General features: G+C 37.0%; 1 protein-coding gene across 3 annotated transcripts in view; it reads right to left on the reverse strand.

Moving 5' to 3' along the window:
• Positions 1 to 20,028, reverse strand: part of Mctp1 (multiple C2 and transmembrane domain containing 1) — a 587,757-nt gene that overhangs the window by 152,935 nt on the left and 414,794 nt on the right. For all 3 annotated transcript variants that reach the window (XM_051172525.1, XM_051172527.1, XM_051172526.1), the window contains 5 exons: positions 11,600 to 11,702; positions 9,743 to 9,845; positions 9,305 to 9,406; positions 8,799 to 8,873; positions 6,809 to 6,928 (listed from right to left, as the gene is read on the reverse strand). In XM_051172525.1, coding sequence (XP_051028482.1) covers positions 6,809 to 6,928; positions 8,799 to 8,873; positions 9,305 to 9,406; positions 9,743 to 9,845; positions 11,600 to 11,702 — 503 coding nt within the window. The remainder of the gene's footprint in view (positions 1 to 6,808; positions 6,929 to 8,798; positions 8,874 to 9,304; positions 9,407 to 9,742; positions 9,846 to 11,599; positions 11,703 to 20,028) is intronic.

Below are 20,028 nucleotides of genomic sequence, written 5' to 3' on the forward strand. Positions count from 1 at the left end.
AGGTGGATCGCTGTGAGTTTGAGGCCAGGCTGCTCTACAAAGTGAGTCTAGGACAGCCAAGGCTATGCAGAGAAACTCTTTCTCAAAAAACAAACAAACAAACAAACAAACAAACAAAAACCCAACAACAAAAAAAGCTTTTCTGTGGAAAATACCTTAAATAATAATGGATTGCAATGCAAATGAATTGCTGCTTTCATCAACAAGTGTGTCCCTTTATTTAAATTTAAGTTTGAAGGCATGTAGAAATTCTTAGAGGAAAAGAACGTTAATTTAAGAACCTGGAGACAAACAGACATTTCTTATTCATCTAAAATATTTTTTGATTGGTAGCTCAGTTGTGAACTAAGTGGTTTTAAAGGGTCTCATAATTAATACAGGATGAAATGCTACAACACCCAAACAAGAAAATGAGTAAGTATACTGAGATCATGAGCTTTGGTGTATGTTCTCGACCACCCTAACTCTAAAGCGCACGAGAAGATGAACTCTCCGACTTACTGTAACACCTTGCATATGCTGGGAATGTTTACAGTTAAAGCTTCCGTATGGTACAGAGTAGCAACACACACCTTGGCAAAAGTGAAATGGGTTTACTATTCCTACTCTCAAAATAAAGTTTTCCTAGATGATAGCATGGCACTATTCACGTTAGAGCATAAAGGAGGTGGAGCTGAGATCAGAGAACACAGAGCATCATCTGCCTCCAGGAGAAAGTCTTGCCATTGTAGACATAAAATAATATGTAGGCAGACTATGCTTTCTAAAGCATAACAGATCCATGGTTGGTATGACTAGCTCCCTCAAAGACAGGGAAGTCCTATTGTGGACATCTATTAAAGTAAACATAAAGGGCACCAGCATCATTCAGGAAGGAAGCATGCATGTGTGTAAGTGCTGGGTTGCTAATAATATATAACACTACACAACACAGGGACAGTGTGCATGTGGAGGCCTGCACACTGACCTGTAGCATCTCCCTCACACAGGACTGGAGGATGAGCCCTGCTCCTTATTTCTTGGTTTCTTATGCTTCTTAAGGCTTGGTGTTGAAAAAAATTAAATTAAATTAAAAAAAAAAGTCTTGGGGTTGACTTTAGCTAATCTTCAATTCTGAAACACTAGATATTCAAAATGATAGCTTTTTTTTGGATGTTCTTGCAATTATAAGAAATTATACACAATGTGAAAGAAAACTAATAACTTTTTGTATAATCAAGGAAGAATTCTTGGCAGGAACTGAGATAAGTTTGGGGGTGTATGTTTTGAATATCAATTTTCCATATGAATTTTTCTTTCAGCCTGTTAGAAATTTTCTTATCATCAACATTTTTGATTGTGTAAAAGGAACTTTAAGTAACTTTAGGGGTGTACAATTTCCTAGATCAATGAAATTCTGGACAAGTATTTTTCTTCACACATTAGTGAAAAAATTAGTGAAAAAAATAATAAAATTTATATACATTGTACATATTGTTTTCTAAAGTACATGTTATGAATGGTGGGTGAAATGCTGTCTATAATTTAAGAAAAATTCATGTGCACATAGACAACACTGCTACTAGTACACCATGTTTCATTGATGCTTATTTCTTTGATTTTCAGGCCTTTTTGGTTTTTATTGCTATGGAAAAAGTTACAAAATCTGTGCCTAGAACATCCTCTCCTTTTTTTTTTCTACCTCTAAAAAATAACTGTAGCAACAACAACAACAAAAATGTTCCTATAAAAATAATTTGAAAATTGCCATAATTTTGTTGGTATGGTATTTCTGATGTCTGTTAAATTTCCCAAATGGAAATTTCTGCTGTAAATTGTGAAGTGCTTTTCACTAGATCTAGCAGAATGATCCTGCATCTTCTATGTATGCCAAGACTTGGCCTTCGAGCTACGCAGAGATACCTGTATTTTCACCTTGGTATTTCTCCTTCAGTAATATGGCCTTTTGAATCCCCAGTCATGAGGACCACTTCCAATGCCTTTATAGCTTGTGATGATTGTTAGAAAGGAAAATCCTTCAGTTGTTTAATAGCAGCAGAATTTCTATACAGAAAACACATAGCAAAGCATGTCGACGCCGCTTGCCTTCGGGACATTGTTCTTCTTTCCTGTCATCTCTTCAAGGCCACGCCCTCCTCCTTTTCCTGTGATTTCTTCATTTTTCACTTTAGATTTTTAATCCTTATCCATACACGCCTCCTGAAAATCACGCGACGCCTGTACCATCCCTCTTCGCTCTCCCTACCTGCACAATGCCCCAGCTTTTCTGAGGTGACCTGTGGTCTTACAGTGATGCTTGACAAATGTGTGGCTTGAGTGAAGATGGGACACAAACTGCCCAGAAACAAAGGAAAGTAGGCACTGAGAAATGCCCAGAAAGGGATGGATAATGAAACAGTGTCTTCAGTGAATTACTGTAGATAGAATTTTATTTACACACACACACTCACACACACACTCACACCAAAGCGGGGGAGAGAGAGAGAGAGAAACACACACACACACACACACACACACACACACACACACACAGAGAGAGAGAGAGAGAGAGAGAGAGAGAGAGAGATAGAGAGAGAGAGAGAGAGAGAGAGAGAGAGAGAGAGAGAGAGAGAGAGAGAGAGAGAGAGAAACTGGGGCCAGAATCTTACTACAAAGCCTGCCTGGGTTGGTCAGAATAGAGGGTGGAAGCCAACAGCTCCTCAAATATGAACAGAAACAAATGTATTTTATGGATAACAGCTACACATTCAAACATGCCATTTTGCAATACAAAGTGTTATGAGGAGCTGATGTCTTGCCATAATTCATGTTCATTGTTCCTCTAAGTAAAATATGTTTCCTGTTAGTTATTCTGTGTGAAATTGTACTGGAAAGGCAAGAGGACATTTTTGATAATGCACATCTTAAGACTTTTCATTCAAGTATCAAATTTAAATTCTACCTTTTTGTGCACTCTGACATTTTTTGTCTGGCATTTTCATTAATTTTGCGACATACATAAATGTAGCTGAAATGTTAACTGATCAATACTTTGTCTCTCTCATGTAGCACCAGGGTTTCATTCCCCAAGGACCACACAGCAGAACAGAAATTAAATGTGTAAAATATCAAATGTTAATGTTAAACACAGCAGCACTTACTGTACAACGACAGAAAAGGCTAAAACAATTCCAAATGGACAGATGGTACCACAAATTATCTCCAATCACATTTAAAGATTAAAGTTTGTCCTGTAAAATAATTCTCTGATGCACATTGAAGTGTGTCCTTTTACTGATAGCTCAGTTTTCCAATTATTTTTGTGCTCATTACAGTGAGAAATGACAGTAGTGAAAAGAAAGAATATGTCCTTCCTCCTTCCCCCGCCCCTCTCCTTCTCTCTCTCTCTCTCTCTCTCTCTCTCTCTCTCTCTCTCTCTCTCTCTCTCTCTCTCTCTCTCTCTTTCCCCTCTCTCCTTTTCCCACTTTGCCCTCACTGAGTTCCATAAGAGCACAAATGTCTCATCAAGAGCCTGATGAAAATTAGTTCAATTTGTGAGATACTCCAAGTGTGGAGTAGCTGATTCCTAAGGAGAAGCAGTGCCTTCCACATCATATGCAACAGAGCTCGCTTAGAGACATAATACTCATCAAAAAAAGTAAAACCCTAACTCATAGCACTCAGGAAAAAGGCTCTTTCCAGAAACCTGTCTGCTTTACTTTTGCCATTTCCTTCCCTACTGATTTCATCTCTGTTGCCTGCAACCCCTGCCACACAGGTGGGTAGTGCTGGAGGCTGTAGCTGCTGTCTTCATTTGCTCATTCTTTGACACTGAGACGCAAAATATGATTTTTTTCCCTTTCATTTTGACCACACAGTTCCGCATTTACTTTTTTGGAGAATTGAGTTAGAAGAGAAAGCCAAAATGGAAGAGGAAAAAGAACATTTGAACATTAACAAATCTTACTGATCTGGGTCTAGAACTAAGCCACATCATGGTACAAATGCATGTTCTCAATGGGGCAGCTGCAGCCAGAGGAAATGGACCAAATGGAAGCAATATTGTAATAATAGGCACATGCTCTGTCACAGGGCATGATGAGAGCAACATGTCTGTAACAACGGGCACTGCTTATGGTCATCCAGTGGAAAGCAGTTCCTATCAACAAATTGTCCTAATAAGGCTCTGTTTATGGAATGACAGCTTCGAAACATTCTGCTTTTTAAATACCTCATTTACTCTCTATAAGATGGCCAAAATTTTTTTCACAGAGTTTCTCCCCTCAGTTATACTGCTAGGATAAGGCATACATCTCAAAGACTTCTATAGAAAAGAATATCTTGTGTGGTGTAAGTTTTTTCCCTGAATTACACTGCAATTATAAAGTGTACATCTCAAAGGCGTCTATATTAAAGAATGTGTAGTGTGTTGGATAAGGCAAGGTATTTTTATGTGCCTCATTTTTTTTCATCTATATCCTGGGAAAATAATGGAAGGTACATTACGTGGTTGTTGAAATACTGAATTCTTTGTGTAAGGGTATTCTTACATATTTATATATGAATAACAACTCCTTGGCACGTAGAGAATACCTGATATACACCAATTCTTGTTTGTATGAATCTTTTTATGTCAGGATTCAATCCATGATTAAGTAGATTATTGATAAGAGATTATAAAAGAGTTTTGAGTTCATGTAGAAATTAAAGGGAAATTTACTTTGGTAGTATTAACATGCTCTTGTCATGATTTAGTAGCCAGATTTATTATAGCAAACCCTTTCTTATGTGGATTTTCTCCATATAGGAAAACATTTCAGATTGGTAGGCTTGTTGAAAGGACTTAGTTGGCCATTTATACCAGAAGCTCACTAACTGCTAGGCGGTCTTCAGGTGATGGGAGATCATCTTGTCCCTGGAGATGCCCAATTCAGGTCTAAGCAAAGCAAGGATGGCTTTGTTGCTCATTGATCCAATCACATTCAACAAATGCACTTACTTTTTCTTTTTTCCAATTAAATGGGTAATATTGTTTCTTCACGGTTTATCACGTGCTTTGTTGTTTCATCCTTGCCTTCAGCCCTGTTCCCCACCATTATTACACCATTGTCTTTTCTGGGCAAACCTCTTGCATTTAGCTTGCGCTTTCTAGGACTGAATGTTCTACAGTTGGCTACTGGTTAAGGTAGACATGACATTTTCTGCACTGCTTTGTTCCCTTCCAGTGAGAGCACTATAAGAAAGGTTATATGCAGGCACCTATGTTTCTCAGAGTTTCAGTGATTCTCTCTTTCTCAGAAGCAAAAGAAGATTGTGAAAAGAGGCTGCCATCTTGAATTAATTTTATAGATAACCTTTGGAAACAGGAAGTTTTATGAAGATTCACACAACATGCTATCATGCCAAATAATCCACAATGAATATTCCTGAATAAATGATATCATTATATACCTTTTTTTGTGTTTTCAAATTTCACAAATAGCTGAGGTGAGTGGAGTTAAAGACAGTCCATCAAAAGTGACAGCAGACATTTTCAGGAGGATCTAATTGCTATTATAAGGCCTCATAGAGGCTGGAAGTAATGATTTAAAGTATATGTAGAAATTCTGTCATTTTGCTTAATATTATAATGTTTCTATGTTAATGAAAAACCAGAATACCCCAAATATATCTATTATGTGAGAAGCATTAGGAGAGTATAGGAGAAGATAGAAGAGTATAGAAGATATGTATTATATATCTTTTTTTAAACAATAATGATAGCAACCACTTTCTATAAGGAGACAACAATGTGTATATGGGAAGCAGGCTGCTAACTTTCTAGCAATTACTACACAAAGAGACTTATGCAGTCTTTGTTCATGTGCTCAGACACTAATAAAAGTCCCATTTGAGGGCAATGAGGAAGACAGAGCTCTAAGAACTCAGAGCATGCATTCATTTGAGCAGTAATACTAAAAAGTCAATTGTTACTCTAATTAAGGCCTTTCGGTAAGCCGTCATAATAGTGTCATATTTTGCAAAATTGGCAACTTCAAGGAAGCATAAGGTGCATTTCCTAACACACACAAACTAAAGAATTTCAAATGGAGGACGTCACAGAAACTTTAAGTGAAACACTGAACAGGCAGACATAGCCTGAGCGTGGAGCATCCTGGCTGGGTTGAGAGGAAGTGCCTTTTTAGAGTTTTCTGCCACTGCCAGTTGGTCTACCATCAACCCTTAAATAATCAGTGTAAAAGGGTGCAGGAGGAACCTCGTGAGGAGAATATGTGGGTCGATTACATTCTCACTTGTGACTTTTTAAAAGCCACAGAGACATCTCTTAAATAGGTCACATCCCTTTCTGCTTGAGTCATATATTATAAAGTCTTACCAACCAGCATTGTCAGTTACATTCCCATTTTAACAAAATACTTACACAGTCAACAAAACCAAAATGGGATGGTCAAGGCTGCTACCACTGTCACTGTTTTACACAGAGAACTCTCTCTCTCTCTCTCTCTCTCTTTTTTTTTTTTTTTTTTGGCTCTCCTAGTGGGATCTAGAATTGTACAATATGCACAATTTTACTTTATAAGTGTCAAAGAAAATTATACTTTGGCTGAGATGTCTTGTGTTCCGGAAATCTGAGGAATATATTCTTAGATTCAGACCTTGAACAATCCATCAGGTTCCTGCCCACAGCAAATCTGTCCAGTCAAGTCTCAAAATAGGAGTTTTTAAATGCCTCTATCAACATAACTGTTACTATAGCCACGGAGACTAAGAGCTAAGATTACTGGATCCGATGGATAACAACGGACGAGGAATATAGTATGATCATTACCACAAAAGCCGCCAGACTCCTTGGGGGCGAATCCCAATCAAAGCAGCTATTAACGTAGTAAGCAGCATTTACAAGCACCATGACACAGCGCTTCGTTCTGATAAAGTTTCTAAGAAGCAGCTGTAAAAAAAAAAAAAAAAAAAAAAATGAAAATAGTATTAGAATTTACAAGAAAGAAAATGAGCAAATTTTGTCGATCGTCTTTAAGCTCACACGGATCCAGAAAGGAAAGAAGTCATAGAGGCATGCCGCACTAGCTGTCTCACTAGTTAAGGGACAGGAGATATTAATGGAAAGAGTGGAAAGAACTCGATGAGATGAACAATTTTGTAGCTAAATATATATTTTAAAGTAATGTTTCCATATAAGCTGGTATGTTTGCTCATAAGAAAAAAATCTATTTACAAAATGTGGATCTTTATTACTTGTGAACTCTTGTTTGTTTGTTTGTCTTAAGATCAATTAAATGTTTGAATTCCAAGATTTTTCAAAGTGAACTGGCTACCTTAGATGTTTTGATTTTGAGTCTTAGAGAAAAGCCTGCTTAGTGTTGCTTGTTATAAGACGAACTGTGATTCCAGTGCTGCCTTCGTTTATTCCTCCTGCCTTAGAATCGCACCTCCCTACACATTAACTCCACCCTATTCTTTTCATTATTTTCTTATGATTTTAGAGTTAGGAAACATTTATAGAAACCAAGTATGCTGCAAAATCTCTTAGTAGAAAAAGTATGTATGACGACTGATGCGTTTTAAATTTAAAACAAAAAACTACAGCATGACTTCAGCAGTAAAAGGAATGCCTATGAATTTGATAATGGTTTAAAATTTATATACAGAAACAGATAATTAAAATAATCATATGACTGCAAGTTAATATGTTGCTATTCTATACTAATTTCAGTATCAATTTGGTATTTTAAAGAAACAGTCATGTAAAATTAACTGAGTTCAAATGTAAAAAATATATGCATGTATGTGCAACACATTTCTAAAACTGAAAATTTGTTCAGGCAGAGAGTCTTCCTGTGTGTTTTCCTCCTTGGTTCCTAGCACTTTTCTTAAAAAACAATTTTTCTTTATAACTATAGAGAAATATAATATGGTTTTTCTATTTTGATAGGTATTTCATCTGTAAGACGCATTGTCGCGTTGTTTAACACCAAAATTCTCATTGTTTTGAGGTGAATTTATTAGATTAAAAATAATATTTTAACATTTCTCATGGCACAGAAAATTATCAAATATTTCACAAGAAAAGTAAGATCAATAACTTTACAGCCATAATAAACATATTTTAATTTTGCTTTGTAAGCTTTATTCAGCATTTTTAAAAGGGTAGGTATCACTATTTCTCACCTTTATATTAAGGTAAATTTAAAGTTGCTATTGATAAATACCAGCCTTAATTTATAACAGCTTCAAAAGAGAAAAAACAGAGTTCCTGATTTTTCTTTTAGGAGAAAATGTCAGCGAAGCTTCACTTCTAACCGGCTGTTGTTAAAATCTAATTAAAAGCTGGCCCCTCCCAGGCTTAGAAGGAAGGGCTTTATTCATTCTGCACACCTGCATCGTACCTGTGGGTGGTCTGCACGTATTGGAACCTCGGGCCTTGGCAGGTTCACTGACACACTCCATGACAATCAAATTGTAGTTTATGTTCCAAATGACCGTTCTCTGGCTAATGTATAAGCACACGTCCATCAGATGCTGGCCCTACAGTGTCCTTTCTCCTTTCTCACTACCTATTTCATGTATCCTTGCTTGATTTTTTTTTTTAAAGAAAGGAAAACAGGGAAAGAAAGAAAGAAAAAAAAGAAAGAAAGAAAGAAGGAAGAAGAAAAGCCATTTTCAATACGTAGGCGATCAAAATTTCCACGGACTTGCCCCCCGCCCCCTCCAGACCGCCTAGGTTTATTTGAATCGACTTAGATGTTTTACAGATACAATCAGTTCTTCCCAGAGGGATTAATCTTTCTTTGGTTTTTTACCTGTTTCGAGAGTCTGTTTTCCTCTTCAATGTATTTCTGTTCTTTGGGTACTAATGTTCGTAAGCTGGCTTTCACCTGTACATCAACACATGTGTCTGTTATGGGTTCATATATCACAACTGTTTACAAGTTTTGCACGCAATTCAATTTGCAACAATTTCTCAAGTTTCAAAGTCCTGGCTGCTGTGCTCATAAAATATAAATGCATACAGTTGCATATGCATGCGCGTCCCTCTCTCAGGCAGGCAGGCAGGCAGCAGCCGAACACAAGGCAGCAGCAGCAGCAGCAGCAGCAGCAGCAGCAGCAGCAGCAGCAGCAGCAGCAGCAGCAGCCCCACTCTAACAGAAAGTGTGGGTGTGCCAGGCAGTGCCAGAAGCGTACTCTCCAGGATACAGCAAGGTTTAGAGAAAATGAGGAATGACAGAAATTCTCTACAAATCAGGAACAAAAGCTTTCATGAAACTGAACTCTTTAGCAGTACAAAAAAGCCAAAGTTAAGACTTACAGCATTAAAAATCACATCTATTTCAAGATAGATGACCCCCTTTGTTGGCCCTGTCAGCTGCTTGTTTTTCAAGACGTAGGCTTTCTGTTCACCATTTTGAATCTGCGGGAAAAGGACATGACAGCCGTCTGTCTCGCGGTCTCTGCTGAATACACTCCCCCAGTGACCTTTGACCCCCAGCTGCTGAAACTGACAGAGAACCCAAAACAACTGTGGCAATTCTGACAAGTACCTGTTCATTACCAGGATCAAGTCTGTCAAGAAAAATTAACTATCATGGGATTCAACATGGCCGTGCATTGAGTATGTTAAAATTTTTTAGTGTTCTTATTACAGACCTTGGTTGAGAAATGACAGACATAGAGCTGGGTGCTTTTTTTTTTTTCCTTCCTTGAGGAAAAGCAACACAGACGAGTGTACCAGGTGAATAAAACTTACAGACAGCAATGGTATAGCGACTCGGCCCAGAAAGTCAGCGCTCCGGTCACGATCTTCATCATAAACTGTCACTTCAAGGACTGAATGAATATCTTTAATGTTGCTGCATAATAAACACACCCAAGGGGGAAAAAAAGAAGACTCTGTTAGTATGTAGCAAAGCTAGATCGTCTGAAACTTTGGATAATACAAGCACTTTTGTGTATCTTATTTTTATGTACATTGTTTCCATACAAACAGACATATAACAGACGGAGTAGAAGCCGATAGAATTTCCAGTAACACATCTAATATGACAGCGCCAAGGGTTACAGCATCTGGAACTTTGAAGACTATTGTAACTATCACTTATATTTTTAATGACTTATCATTTTTGATCTGGATATGCAAAGGATAAATTATGGAAAAAAATCACTAAGTATCTCTGATAATCTTTAGGCTTTTCTGTCTCTTCTCATTAGAACAATAAATCACACAATCTCATAACTCCTACATAAGCCACCATGAGGTTTGATATCAGTAAGAGCCACAAGAGATTTTTGAACTATTATTATTTTTACAATAATATGATATGCTTAATTTTTAAAAGTTCTCACTAATATACTTACTAATTTTCTATGAGGTTTGTTGCAAACACAGAAAATAAAATAGAGAAAATGTAGCACTGATAAGCATAGTACTATCCTTGAATTTATAAATGAACTAATATTCCAGAAAATTCCAACAAAAACATATGATAATAAAAATTGTGTGAGTTCCTCATATTTCTGTTTCAAGAAAAATAAGTGTCAATTGTTCACAGCTTTTATTTTTTGATCAAATTGTCTTCCAAGAAGATACGAATTAACAGAAAACAAAACAGAATATATTCATTACTGAAACACCACAACCAGACGTGAAAAGAGGCTTTATCAGGGTACAATCAATTAATCGCTTTGATAATAATCAAACCTATTCATTCAATTATGTATTATAGAGAAAACACTCTGCATGGCCCTCTTAGAGTGCAAGCCTCCTGACTGGGCTTTCATCTCTCATAAAAATGTGCAATTCCTTAAAAATAAATTGGTCAGATAATTGAAGCTGATTAAGCAGAGACATTATAGGGAACTAATGAGGAATTTAGAGGTTTTTCATGTGCAAGAAATAAAACCATGTTGGAAATCTGTTAAGTACTTCTGTTTGGAGAGTCTTCCTTTGTGAAGACTGTTCTCCACAGTCCAGTGCTTAGAAAGAGACACAGAGGCGACTGTGGCGCAGCATGCACAGCGACTATGGTGCAGCATGCACAGCTTTTACAGGGCACAGTGGAAAAAATGTACAAACTTTTTAAAGCAAAAGGAAAATTAACTCAGAGGCTGTTTTGAGATCTAAGACAATGCTTAATGTCCTTATTGTCCTAAAACGAAACAAGCCCAAACTGAGCATCTGTCAAATTCCCAACTGGATTGTTTGCTAATTTCAGTGATGGAACAAATGGAGCTTTGTCCTTCTTGGTGTCAGTCAGGCAACTGGGAAGAATTTCCATAGAAAGTACAAAAGGACGAAGCAGTATGCGGATTCAGGGATGGGAGCGAAACCTTAGTCAGGCATGTGAAAACCCCGGTGAAGGAAAAGTCCAGCAAAAACAGGGGAAAAGGACATACTCCCTTTCCCAAGTTTCATTCTCCAGAAAGTAGGAGGTTTGAAAATCCATAATTAGCAAAGGCAGGGCAGATATGTTGAGTTGTGAACCAGAGAACACACACACACACACACACACACACACACACACACACACACACACAGTGCATGTCTCTCAGGGTAAACTATAGTTGCACACTAGTTCCAAGTAAGCACAGGATAATAGTTACTTACAATGTGAACACTTTGTTCCACTCAGGATGGAGGTTTTTGTAGACCGTGTGTGTTAGCAGCCTGTCGTTGTTCAGTTCTACCACACAAAATGGATCACTTTTACCTACAAAAGATTGGAGACAGATGTGGTTAGCACATAAAGCACCTGCCTTGATGATCACATCCTTCTGTGGCCCCAGTCCTTTCCAAAAAGTTTTATAATAAACAACAAATGAAAATGCTTAGAAGTTAAAAACGAATCTCATCAAAATGGGTGCAATGATATCAGCAGTTGCTATGGTGATTTAGACCAAAGTATACAGCTTGACTTTTGATTTTTCAGTAATTTTTTAACTGTTAAGAGAAAGCACAGTATGCCCACCCTGTGTGCGTTCTCTGGTTCTATTATGGCTGTTTTAAGTATTTAGTCTGCTCAGTTTTACAGGTACACTTTTCAACTTATCTGATTTACCAGAAACTCATCACAGGGACTACCCAATATCTTTATTGTGAAAACAATGGTTACATTGCTGAATACCCCCCTTGCAATCTGACTCTGGGTGAATTACTTTCTCCTGAAATTTCCAGGGGATTCATAAAAAGGTAAATTAGAGCCCATGGGGCTGAGTAAGTCTGCTGCTTGGAACTTAACTTCAGCAGTCAATATGCATGCTGAAGAATGGTACTTCATTTTTAAATGTTCTCTGGAAGTTATCCAGTCATGGCGACTCTGCTCTGCCATACTCAGATCAGCCACAGCACAGTGACACTGGGGATGCTCTCAGCCTCTTTGTCATATCATGTCTTGTCTTATGAGAAGTTGTAAAGTCAGGGGATGTGTGAGAACAGCAAGCATGCCATTGATGCAGCATGCAATTTGTTTGATACCTTATACAAATGACAATGGAATCAATATTTAGACAAAGCTGTCCAGAGGTCACATCTTCTAAACTATAATATTGATTTAGACTACATAAGAGGTTAATGTGCATATTATTAACTTTAATGATAAAGAACAATTGTTTTAAACATGTTGTGAACTGTAGCCACAGTAGTTTACATTTATGTAAAAGCTTAAATATCATTCAAGGTTTCCAATTAATTTTTAATGGGAAGGAATTTATTAGCTATCAGTGACAGAGAAGCTGTGTATTCCCACACAAGGATGTGTTTATTTTTCATAGAATGATACTTAAATGAGAGGTACAAGCTTTAATTCACCTTTGATTTATTAAATTTATATTGAAAAGGGCTTAGTATGTGTGTATTAATTCAGTATTCTTATATAACCCAACATAATTGCTCAATTTAGCATTACAGTAGTTTCCTCAATTTTGGGTCCTGAGGATTCCTTTCAGCAAAGAATAAAGGTCAGGTGAGAACTTCACTATGTGCTTTGTTCCTCTCTGATCTGTTTTATGGAATCTGGCTCTTCATCACTCTGATTTCTAGCTCCTGCACATCATAAAAGACAGTATTGAAAATATTTTGTTCATTAAGACACATTATAATTGGTTTCACTTGGCACTTTAATAACTTAATTTTCTTTCATAGAATTCTGATAACAGCATGCAAAGGCAGCCACAAATAGCTTTTGGAAAATATTTCTATGAAAACCTCTAGGCAAGACTTTTCCCCCAATAATAATGACTCATCTTAGTTATCAGCAGGTTACAAACATGGGAAACCTTGTGTAATTTTGATTATAGATTCATATAGTTGACAAATCTTCATTGCTTTATCATGATCAGTATTATATTTGCTAGAGACCTAGCAATGCATAAAACACTTGAAATAATTCCCACGCTCGTGGATTTTGGATTGAAGATGATGACTCCATTCCAGTTCCCAGCCAGGGTGACTGAGGGGGTCAGACTGGGAATGTGTGTAGTAGGTGATAGGCAGGGATACAGAAAGCAGCAGGCCTCTGAAAAACACGGCTCTCACTCTCACAGGAGAGTGTGCTTCGGAGGAATCTGTGTTGAGGAATGATATGAGCTGATGCTATCTGAAGAATGAGGTGGAGAGGCCAGTGGGAGCCAGGTGCTAAAAGATGACATGATTCTGTATGTCTTTTGAAGTATAAGGTTGTAATTTTGCCAATGTCAATACTGAACACTCCAATATGCCTTTATATTTAATACAATATCTGATGTGGCATTGTTTGCAGATGGAAAACAATTAATGAAGCTTAGCTTGGTCACATTTTATTTGGAGTTGTGGGTAGAAAAAGGGGTAAACAATAAGCCTTGTTTGTAGTGTCCTTATCTCTAGAATCTTGCAAAGAAGAGCTAAGAACACTTGTTTAAATAACTACAGGAAACTGAGGAACGCTGACAGTGGTAGGAATAGTGTTCTCCAAGGAAGAGCACACTGGTTGGCTGTCTGATACCATATGACAAGCCCGGAAAGTATATATCTGAGTAACACTGTATAGATTGAGTAGGTTGTATTGAGGAACCTATGTATGCAATAACAGTTCATGAAAAGAGAGGCCATGAATTCGAAAGAGAGCAGGGATGAGTGTATGTGAAGGTTTGGAGGAAGGAAAGGGGAAAATGATGCAATTATATATAATCTCAAAAAATAAGAGAAGTAATAAAATCGATAAAAAGAAACTTTATTGAATTTGTATTCATCTTTTTCTGAAAAGGTATCTTTTGATAGTATAAAGCAGTGGATTCAATGCCAAGACTTTGAACACTATTCATTTTCACTAGTTTAGAAAGTACCTTCTGATATTGAGTGATCAAGGGCAGTTACAAACTACCATCAGTTTCAACAATAGCAAAGAACACTATCAACTTCTATCAATTCAGAATTAATAAGCATACATGACAGTTTTATCTTTAAAGAAGTAGATATAAGCAGTGTGTTGTCTCGGCTTGCTAAATGCTGCTTTAAAAGACTGGCTTTTCAGTTCCTTATTTTTTAGGCTTGATTATTGCCACTTCAGCAAGTAGGAAGATTTGGAGAAACACTAGCAGTGAGCCAAATCATCCGTGAGCTATTAATTACTCACTCCTTTTATCATTCTGTGTTGGCTCTGTGATGCTCTTCTCTACTTGCTGACAGTACCTGCATGGGTTGCCTCTGGGGTGGAGTGCTGATGCTCAGTAGGCTGGGGCGGAGTACTGATGTTGAGTAGGCACACAATATGCTGCAAACTGCATGTTTCCCCTCAGTACAACATGGCCAGGAGTTGAAGCAATGAAGGCAGAAGCCAACATTTGAAGTGTATTTTTACTTCTTGTAACTTTTGTCCTAAGCCTACAGCTTAAGCCTAAGCCCATAGGTACCCAAGGTTATTAGTAGACTCTTCCTTAGTTTCTAATATTGTGTTGACATAAATACCAATTTCTTTCCTTAGAAATGTAACAAACTAACTTGTAATCCCAGCACTCTGGGAGGAAGAGGCAGGTGATCTCTGTGAGTTCGAGGCCAACCTGGTCTACAAACTGCATCCAGGACAGCCAAGATTGCACAGAGAAAACCCTATTTTGAAAAATCAAAAGGAAGAAAGCTATGTAACAAACTGAATAATTTGGAATTGCTGGAAGACAGAGATTGTAGCAGTGCGGTGTGGTATAGGTGTGGTGTTGATTGCTTTAACTGCAGCGGCAGCTAGGAAAGAATCTTGCCTTCCTTGAGAACATGGCAATTTCCAATGTTGACAATTAAAGGGAAAAGGGGATGCCTTCTGAAGCATTCATTATGCCAGCTCCGCTCAGCCCAGAATTATAAGTATGATTAAGACATAGTCAGGCTCTCAAGGCATGTACAATCGAGCAGACATGATAGACATGTAAATACATAATTATTATGCAGGACTGCAAGTACTGTAATAAAGGTAAGTGAAGAGTGCAGAGGAGAGATGAGAAGGAAGCCCATAATTCTATAATTATGACACAGGAAGAGGAAAAGGAAGCAGCATTTTCCCAATGGAGCAGACCTTGTGATCTGCGATGATTGGACATGTTTGCCACTAGCTTTTCTAAAAGTGAAGAACCATCACAAAAGTGAACTTCATAACAATTTCTAATCAGGAATATCTTGTTTAAGTTGATTCACACATCTCTTTGGTAATGTCCCTATTACATTAAAAACCTACAAATGAATAACAACTCATAAAACAGACACTTTAAAATAGTCTGCTTGGGTAGTTGTCTGTAATTCAGATGAATGCTAAAAGCCATTTCTTTTCCTATAGATTTTTAATAAGAACAAGAATTTCCCAAGTGAATTAGTACTAGAGCATCTTTCACCCCTTAGCATAAAACCAAATTGGCAACAGACTTCAAAGCACATATTCCTCTCACTTCATTCTTCTTTTAATAAATCCATTTTGCAACAATAAAAGAGGTATCAGGATTGATTCCAGTAAGCATCTTTCCTGGGAATCTTCAAAACTCTACCACATATTAATAGGGTGAGGCCAATAGCTAATTTTCACTTTTGTCCTTATTCTTTAGGGTTATAACCCTGACACACTAGTGAGCAACTGTGGGAAAGTTTGCATGGAACACTGTTCAATTGCTATCTGTTTTGTGGCAAGTTGTGACTTCAGGCTTTTTAAACTAGTAGTTTGAGTATTAAAGTCAGCAAATGATACTGAGAGATATTCTTGCTTCCAGAGAAGAGCATTAATCCAATCCATCAGTGGTGGCCTTTGTCCTGGGTCATTTTACTGCTGACAATTGGCATAGTTTGCTAGATGTAGTGTGTCACAAAAAATGTGGGGGTGGGGAGGACCTGGTGACCACCTCTTTGTTGTCATGTCTTTGAAAACACAGAAGGCTTTTACTAGCATGAAAAGCAATTCATACCCATGGGGAATGGAGCTTTTATCTTGAGCCCACCTTGCACTTCGTAAGCATTTGGGTTTAATTTCCTCAGTTGCCAAATATTGCAATGACTATATTTTAATCTTTAAAAATTATAATCAAGGTTGCCATCTGTCCTTTCTGCAAACTTGAATTTCAATCATGACATATAACAGTGTCAGAGCTGAGGGAATTCCATAGGGTCTATTAGAACAAAAAGCAACGTATGTTGAGATTTCTTCCAATCTTTTTCTTACCCTTGGAAATGAAGCTTTGACCTTAGGCTTTCTCATCAACTGACCTAAACATATTTTAAGCATCTGATTGGTAGAATTACATTAACTGACACTCTTTGGCAGGTCCCTCTGTGTTTCATCTGGAACTGAATAATAATAATAGGGATTCTCTTTTCTTTCTAAGTCATGAAGAAGACAGGTTTCATTGTGGTATGGAAATTGACACTCTAGAGTCATTCTGTCAATCTATCAGACCTAATACACTTTTTCTTCTACTGAAAATTTTATAATTTTTTTCACTATCATGAAATAAAAGGGATGCACATATGATCTTGAAACTATTACAAAAGAGGAATAAATGGAATTTTGTTCACAATAAAACCATACACCAAACTGCTAAATAGATATTTATTGAATGTCTACTATATGCCAGAACATATGACCAAGAAAGAGGAAGTTCTTTGTTCTCTTAATTTAATTGTATAACACATGGGGCAATGAAGGTAAATTTTGAGTATATATAATTAGATGTCTGTATGATGTGCTAAAGAGTGATACAAGTTAGTGCAAACAGAAAAATGTGGAATATTATTTTAGAAGGCTATGGAAGAGGAACACAATTTATAGAGTGCTGTAATACTGTGACGATGAGATTAAGGCCAAGAGTTGAAAGAAGCAGAGAATAGCCAAGTGGATGTACAAGAAAAGTGGTCTTGAAAGTAGAAGTGGGGGTTGGAGAGATGGCTCAGTGGCTGTTCTTCAGGGGACCTGGGTTCAATTCCCAGCATCCACATAGTTGTCTGTAACTCCAGTTCCAGGGGATCTGACACCCTCCCATAGACATACATGCAGGCAAAACACCAATGCACATAAAATAAAAATAAGTAAATCCTTTAAAAAATAAAATAGCAGTGGACAAAACAAAAGCTTGGTGAACTCTTGAGTCTATAGCATGGTTAATATAAAGATGTCAAAGAAATGTGCTACCAAACACCGAAAGTGCTCCCCCAAATTCGTTTCAAATAAAATCCCCTTAAAAATGACACGAACACACAAGGGACAGCATTACCTTCTTATCATTTGAGAATCATGATCCTTCAGTTACTTCCTCATATATTTTGGCCATAGGAATCTTTCCAAATCATTGAAGATCTCAAAAGTTTTTAAGGTATAGAATAACTATTAAAATTACCATTTTAAAAATACACTGAGACAATGCGGATTATTAATTCAATATGGATGATAATAATAAACCCAAATGATGTAAGCATGAGAGGAATCAATTATTAAAGTAGACTTTAGAAAATTGTATTGTATGCTTATGGGAGAGAAGACTGTAAAAGCCAAGGGGCATGTGAGCACTATTATAGAAATAGTTTTGTCTTCCCAAATCTCTGAAAGCACTTTTGGATTTTAAGAAATTCTTGGGCCACACTTCGGATAAAACTAAGAGCAGTGGACACCGATGTTATTTTGCTCTTAACTTTTTAGCCTCCCTTGCGATATAATACTACATGGAGAAGAAAACCACAGGAGTTCATGTAACTAGATGTATTAATGAATCCTAAAACTGAAGAATTTAATAGACTCCAGAAGTTTGGAATTTATAACCAAAAAATGGCAAGTAAAACGTGAAAATTGAGAAACAGGGACACACACACACACAAATGAAGAACATGAATCTGTAAACTGAAGACAGCTTACTGAAAACTGTGCATGAACACCTATGAACTCATATTACATAAAAACCTTTGTTTTTAATTCATCTTGATAGAACATTATATGCATGATGGTTATTTTACAAGCATACATTCACATAAGTTATTTCATCTATAATAAGCATAAAATACATTAAGCTTTTGTTGTGATAACCTTCCTAAATACTTCAGGACCTCTACTACTTAATTAGACTCTCCTGCAGAAAAGCATGGAATTTCAGACTAGCTTCTCTGCAAGTAAATTAGTTGGGGAGACCTTCTATAATACAACTTAAAAAGCCTTTAGTGTCTGCTGTTACAATAATGTTTTTCATATCATACTAAATATCTCATTCAGGACTGTAATTCACCTTGTTGCATCTAGGGATATATGTATGTGTAAGTGTGTGTGTGTGTGTGTGTGTGTGTGTGTGTGTGTGTGTGTGTGTGCATGTGTGTGCGTGCATGCTTTATGTTGTGTGCATCAAGTGTACAGGCCTAAGATCTGCCACTAGAATTCAGTTAACTGTGAGCATGTAGAGTTTATCCATTATGTAGAAAACACCCAAATATAAGCTGTGAGCAGTTTCTTCGTAGTTTACTAATGTGGTAGGAGAAACCACCTTTCACTCTTCCATAAGAGATTCATGCTAATCTCTACAGAATGGGAACAGAGTCTATGTTGTTAGGTCCTTTCTGCCCCCAAAAGATTCTATGACTCGCTTAATGCTCTAAACTAAATCCCCTGCTGATTAAATTCTGCTTCTATATTATGAATTTATATTTTATTGTCACGGGTCTTCTATATGTGTGAATTTGTGTGTCTCATCAGTGTCTGCATGTGTTTCTTATGCCTTTTCTTTTGTTCCTTTTTTCTGTTCTGTCCTATTCAGGTTTGTTTGTTTGTATTTTATTTCATTATTTATTATTATTATTGTTTTTGTTGTTGTTGTTGTTATGTTAGATTCTTGTTTATTTTCTAAAGAGAGGGAAAGAGAGAATGTGAGTTTAGATGGATGGGGACATCTGGGAGAAGTTGGAGGAGGGAAACCATAATCACAATGCACTGTGGGAAAATAAATTTGTTTTCTATAAAAAAAATAAAATTAATTTGCTAAAAAGAAGGCTCTTCAGACATGAAACTTGACCACTATTACTTTGCTAGCTCCTCTCTATAGCTTCTTTGAGCTTTGAACTCTAAAACAGTGAAAAACACCCCCCTCCCCGGCCCAGTGTCTCCCTTCTGCAGTGGCCTTAAAATAAGGATCCACGTCTGCGTGGTTGTTCTTCTGTTTATGAGCTGGCATGAGTGTGTGTGTGTGTTTGTGTGTGTGTGTGTGTGTGTGTGCGTGCATATGTGTGTGTGTGTGAGAGAGAGAGACAGAGACAGAGAGACAGAGAAACAAAGACATAGACACACAGAGACAATTAGCTAGTCTTAACAATCTTTCTATTCTTCAATTTTCTAAGTTATGAAAACCGGACTAACAATAGTTTTGAAGCACGTTATTGTGAGATTCATTTAGATAATCCTTCTGCCAAATTCAAAGTTGTATTTTACGTGATAGAGGTTTAAAAAATATTAGTTATTATTATTGTTAATAGTATTATTTTGAATCTACTTTCAATTTACATCACTGTAAATTCAAAGATTAAAAATATTTTTCAGTTGCAATGCACTCTCATCAGTCTAT

This window comes from Acomys russatus, chromosome 30 (genome assembly GCF_903995435.1).
Source record: "Acomys russatus chromosome 30, mAcoRus1.1, whole genome shotgun sequence".
Lineage (NCBI taxonomy): Eukaryota > Metazoa > Chordata > Mammalia > Rodentia > Muridae > Acomys > Acomys russatus.